This window comes from Notothenia coriiceps, unplaced genomic scaffold (assembly GCF_000735185.1).
Source record: "Notothenia coriiceps isolate Sejong01 unplaced genomic scaffold, NC01 NC01_scaffold00031661, whole genome shotgun sequence".
In the NCBI taxonomy this organism is placed as follows: Eukaryota; Metazoa; Chordata; class Actinopteri; order Perciformes; family Nototheniidae; genus Notothenia; species Notothenia coriiceps.
Genome location: NW_011364362.1, coordinates 939 through 7,155, shown reverse-complemented (window position 1 = coordinate 7,155; position 6,217 = coordinate 939). Strand labels below are relative to the sequence as shown.

The 6,217-nt window shown below is 39.7% G+C and overlaps 1 protein-coding gene across 1 annotated transcript; it reads left to right on the top strand.

Annotated features, from left to right (window-relative positions):
• Window positions 1–2,527: 2,527 nt before the first annotated feature.
• Window positions 2,528–6,000, top strand: LOC104960212 (adenylate kinase 7-like; the record flags this gene model as incomplete). The annotated part of the gene is made up of 8 exons (XM_010788190.1): window positions 2,528–2,625; window positions 3,597–3,758; window positions 3,866–3,974; window positions 4,434–4,528; window positions 5,011–5,112; window positions 5,198–5,281; window positions 5,695–5,783; window positions 5,910–6,000. Coding segments are annotated over exons 1-8 (804 nt in total), but the record flags the coding sequence as incomplete, so codon positions are not given.
• Window positions 6,001–6,217: the final 217 nt, after the last annotated feature.

Sequence of the window (6,217 nt, the reverse complement as noted above, 5' to 3'; positions counted from 1 at the left end):
AAACATAATATAAAGGTAAATTAGAACACCTGCTACGTCTAAGGGGACGAGGAGGTAGTCCCTCCGCGACGCTCGTGGGAGTCGTGGGTGATGAAGGGTGCCGGACCGTTGTCTCCGTTCTGTGGTCCTGGTTTAGTCCTCTCAAACGTAACCTTTATTTTCACACGACACTAGTAAGTTCGAGCGACCGAGGACACACCACACACGCCTTTATCGCGTAAATCACACACATCTTCTCTCCCCCCTCTCTCTCTCCCTGGCCACGGTGCGGGTCGTCCGTCCCTGGCACCAACAATCCGTAGACCAATCGATTCCGAACGTGATTGCCTGTATGTCTCGACAAACCAACGGTGTGTGTTCGACCTCCTCTTCGAGAGGAGAGTCTGACTGTCCGAGTCCACTTGATTTCCTGAGAGACTCTTGACAAATCTGACAATTGTAAATCAGATTCAATAGAAGTCACCCAGGAGTTTGCCAAAACCCTAGTTTTTATAAATTTGCTTATATTAAAGGCGTGCACCCGTGTGTGAAATGTATAACTAGGTTAATATCTATATATTTTTTATTTCTCTTATTCCTTTTTGTGTAAGTACTTTTATGATATACCGTCAATTTTGTTACTTATGGTCAACTTTCCTACCACTAAACTTTTTATAGGTATTTCTTTTTTCTGTGTAGACGAATGTCAACCACAAGTAGACCCTACAACTCTTCTACATAGGTTATCTAGGTAATTACATACTGAAGTTTCACGTTCTAATCGATAAATTGAAGTTATAAAAATTTTTTGAAGGTGCCCCTCGTAGTAGGGCCTGGGGTGAATCTCTCTCCACTCCAGGCGGTAGGGGTGATGCATTTTTTATCGTTGTAAATTGGGGACTGTATATACGGCACTCAACTAATAGCTCGGATAGTAACATTGTCTACGCCTCAAAATGACACACTAAAAAACTCGGTCCTTATTACTCCTCAAAAAATACACGCACGTAGATATCACGGGCATTATCCATCTCTACCGAAGCATTCTTCGTATTAAGTTTCCAGACCTCTCTCTGGATCCGGTCTGAGCGTCTAGAGTTGGTGTATCTTTAGAAACTCCTAATCTTCAGACATCTATAGGGTGCGCTGTCTGGGGTTTTGTAGAAACACAGTCTGCTTAAGCTAAAACCACACAAACAATTATATGTTTTTATGTTTTTATTGAACACACCATGTAAACATTCACAGTGCAGGGTGGAAAAAGTATGTGAACCCTTGGATTTAATAACTGGTTGACCCTCCTTTGGCAGCAATAACCTCAACCAAACGTTTCCTATAGTTGCATATCAGACCTGCACAACGGTCAGGAGGAATTTTGGACCATTCCTCTTTACAAAACTGTTTCAGTTCAGCAATATTCTTGGGATGTCTGGTGTGAATCGCTCTCTTGAGGTCATGCCACAGCATCTCAATTGGGTTGAGGTCAGGACTCTGACTGGGCCACTCCAGAAGGCGTATTTTCTTCTGTTGAAGCCATTTGTTGTTGATTTACTTCTGTGCTTTGGGTCGTTGTCCTGTTGCATCACCCATCTTCTGTTGAGCTTCAATTGGTGGACAGATGGCCTTAAGTTCTCCAGCAAAATGTCTTGATAAACTTGAGAATTCATTTTTCCGTCGATGATGGCAATCTCTCCAGGCCCTGAGGCAGCAAAGCAGCCCCAAACCATGATGCTCCCTCCACCATACTTCAAAGTTGGGATGAGGTTTTGATGTTGGTGTGCAGTGCCTTTTTTTTCCACACATAGCGTTGTGTGTTCCTTCCAAACGACTCAACTTTGGTTTAATCTGTCCACAGAATATTTTGCCAGTAGTGCTGTGGAACATCCAGGTGCTCTTTTGCAAACTTCAAACGTGCAGATCAGAACACATTTTATGACCAACTTATGCAGAAATCCAGGTAATTCCAAAGGGTTCACATACTTTTTCTTGCAACTGTATATATATATATTTATTGTTTTCCTGCCCTAACTTTTATTACATTTTTTCTCCTGTTTTCTTTATTTATTTGTACTCCTTCATTTCTATACGTTTTTGACGCAATAATGCCAATGTTGTATTAGGATGATGCACGGGAGGGCTACTTTCCATAAGCTATGCTTCAGCCCTCCCGCTTCTACTCATTTTGTTCATCTTTGTGTGTATGAATTAGCAAGACAGGTAGCCTACTTAACAGAGTATTTCTACAGTGCGGTATTATTACTTTACATAAGATAAAATACATATACAGTAATACATATCTTAAGTATAATATCTAAGTACTTCTTCCCTCTCTGCTGACAAGTAAAAGGCAGTAGCTTTTGTATTCTACAAATCGATATTCAAGTTTGTCTTTCATGTGTTCAAACCTATGGTTCAAACTAACGCCAAGTGTAATAGAAATGTGACGCTCTTATTTCCTTGTAGAGCGTGACATTAGATAAACGAACGCACCCCCTGACGCGTCAGGGCAATCTCCATGGCAACTGGACAGCAACAGTACTTGATAAAAGCTGCCAGCTAACGACAGAGCGGAGGATGGAGAAAGTGACACCTAAAAGAGTTTTTATCAACAACATAGACTCTTATGCTTCCAAATGTGTTGCTAAGGTAAATATATTTCATCGTGGAACGTCTTAAACAAGTGAGTATAGTTTGTAGCTAGTGTTAATGTGAGTTACTGTGAAGCAACAGGGTGAATTAATGGAGGAACGTTAGCACGCTGATGAGCTTTTCTTCGCTCAGCAACATGAACAGACTAACATCAGTCATAGAGAACTCATCTTCTGATATTATTACACTGTCAGTCCTGCACATCCCTTCGAATTTTGAACATTGTACAAAAAGCTACTTCTTTTAATAAAAATAATAATAAAGGGTTATTTATATAGCACTTTCCATACCCCAGGTGCAGCTCAAAGTGCTTCATGGCTCACATTACAGTTTCAAACAGAACGAGGAATTCCCTTCAGATCAGATGTAAGAGCTGTTTTTAAACATGCAGCATATCAATATAATATAACATTTATAACAGATATGAGACACAAGTAAGTAAAAGGTATGGTAATACAAATATAATAAAGATATATAATGATCCCGATCAGACAAATACAGATGACATACTTCAAAATGAATAAATACAATTACATTTAAAAACCTATAAAATGAAAAAAATAATATAACAATAATAATAATAAAGACTTAAAAATAATGAAATAAAGATTAAAAGACCAACTTAAAGATTAAAATTGTAAGTCAATATCAAGTTGTGTGTGGATACCTGCCTGGCTTTCCACTTTTCACACCAATACTGCACACATTTTATTTTGATCTATTTCATTTGTACAAGTATTTTGTTATATTATACTGTACGTTGCTTTTTGATATATCTATAGTTCATGTACATATTGCTCTATTTTTAACGTTATAATATCTTAATAATTATGAATAGTTGTATTTGTTGTCCTTTTCCTTACAACTGATCTGCTCTGACTGTGTTATGTATGCACCATGTACACCACATTTCTTGTATGTGTTAACCTACTAACTAACTAACTAAATAACTAATGAACCTGGAGCAGTTTCTGTGTGAGTGTGTGGTGGGAGCAGCTGTGGATCCTGATGCAGTGACTGAGGAAGAGGAGGAGAGGAAACCCCACAGCGGGGCACCAGCGTTTCAGGTTGTTGGGACAGTTTCTGACACGTGTGACGAGGACAGACCTCATGTCCTGGAGGAGTATAAGGTTAGTACCTGAACAGTAGCAAGTTCCCCCACAGCAGAAGTGGACATCAGTAACTCACAGAGGGTCAATGTCTTACATCTCTCTCCCATGTCTTGTTTGCACGCCAGCACCTGAACAGGGAGGAGCTGCTTTCAAAGTTGATGGACTGTGACGTTGTCATCTACAACATTACCCAGCATGCCGAGCAGCTGGAGGAGGCCTGCTGGGCTGCTTCAGGTACTGAAGGCGTAGTAATCATTGAGACGACTGTTCCGCTGTATGTGTATAGCTAAATGAACACAGTGTTAAGACTATGCTAGCTTTTCTGTTTCATTTTCTACTCAAATGTCATATAAAATATTCTGTAATGATTCATTAAGGTACTATTCCTTTCTGAGTGTACTATTGAGTTGACTTTAGATTTGTAGCATTTAGTTTGCTACTTGCTATATAGGCTGCTTTAAAGACAACTTATGAAGCCTATACCTTTACAATATCATGTAAACCAGTACTCACTGCAGGAACAGTGCCCATTACTCTCGTTTGTATAGGCTAATAGTCAGATCAATCTTGTTTATTCAAACAGTATAGCAGGTTGTCTGCAGCCTACACCTGAGCAGAACCTTCAAAGGGTTTATATATAATAATGACAGATGAATGAATGAGGTCATGTCTCTTCCTGTATTATATCTTTAGCACTCCACAATAAAATGGAAGGTTTTTCTAGAGCGAAGATGTTCATCCTGGTCTCCACGGTGATGACCTGGGCCTGCAGCAAGCCAGTGGATCCTGTGAGTGTCTCCTCTTCCCTAACATGTCTTTTGTCTTCTTATTTTGACTCCACATTACCTGGCCTTAGGGCTGGAATGCATGCATGCATTCATACGTTTCATTTGATTATAATTCTGTTGAATAAAAACGTGTAATTATCTCCAGTTCCATCATATGTAGAAACAAATGAACTGCCCATCACAAACAACTTGTTTTGAAGCTTACACTGATCGTGTGTGACAGAGAAAAACACAATACATAACAGCAAGTGTTGGGTATTTGTTAAATACATTTCCAAAAAAGACTTCAGTACACTTCAAATAAACGTAAGAGCCATGCAGACTTTATACATCTGAGTAGCTGTAATCGGTCATTTGTCCATACAAACATGCACTTTGATGCTACAGTAACCCACTGAGTTTATTTGCACATGTCCCAGCTCTGTAGCTCTACTCCAGTTGGATGTTCAAGATGTACCAAGCTTCCTGTTGTTGTGTGACAGGATGTTCCCTTCACTGATGAGATCTTCTGGAGAAGAAGAGCACATCCCAGCTTCAAACAGCACATGGACCTGGAGAAGATGGTGGTCAAAATGGGAAAGACGGTGAGTTTGAAACTCTTTTATGTTTGTATAGGAGACTCATGTGATGACACGTATAGCTGCTCCGTCACATTGCTGTTGCTTTCAGAACAGAACAATGTTCTCCACGTACGTGGTGGCTTCAGGACTTCAGTACGGGCTGGGAGAGCAGCTCTTCCACTTCTTCTTCAAGGTCAGATCTGTTGTTTAACATCTTGTTATCTACTCGACTCTACGATACAGAGCTGTTTCCATTTATCACTCAAACTAAAAGTGTGAGTTGGAGATGCACAAGTCTGGCCAGGTCCAAATGAGTGTTCCTTGTAAGTACAGTGCTGACTGATGGCTCTTTTCCTCATGAAAAAGTGTGTCAACAAAAGGTTTAGTTGTTAGGATTTGCACGTGTTGTCCATTGATGAATAAAAAGGGACTGTTTGTTTTCTGATGAGCCTTCCGGACCTTTCTCAAGGGTCATGGAGTATTTATTGATACTTAGCCCTGTGTCTAGATTGTAATTGCGGTGTAAGAGAAAATAAACTGTGGCTATCCCAAATCATGGCACACTGATTTTCTGATAATAAAATATGAAATAATCTTTATCATTAGACGTCGTGGCTGGGACAAGAACAGGAGATACCTGTTTTTGGAGACGGTATCAACATCGTCCCCACAATTCACATTAGGGACCTGGCGAGGTAGGACACGCATGCTCTTTGAGGTTATAGATTGCACAGAGCCCTGTTTTGTCAAATACTTTGAATGAGTATATGTTGTAAGTGAATTTGATATGATATAAACACTGTGATTTATTTGTTTTAAAGTGTGATTCAGAATGTGATTGAACATCAGCCCAAGCCGTATTACCTGCTGGCTGTGGACTCTTCCAACAACACCATGGAGGAGATACTGAAGGTGTGTGTAGCAGCTGGCCAAGAAATCCTCTTTCAAAAGTGTCACATGTCCCAGGATTCCAATAGCAAACACTTCATTATAGGGAAGGGGTGTCAAACTCAACGTAATCACAGGCCCCATCAGCATTATGGCTGCACTCAAAGGGCCGGTTGTAACTTATATATAAAATAATGTATTATATTTAAAAAATAAAAAATATTTATAACATTTTTTAAAA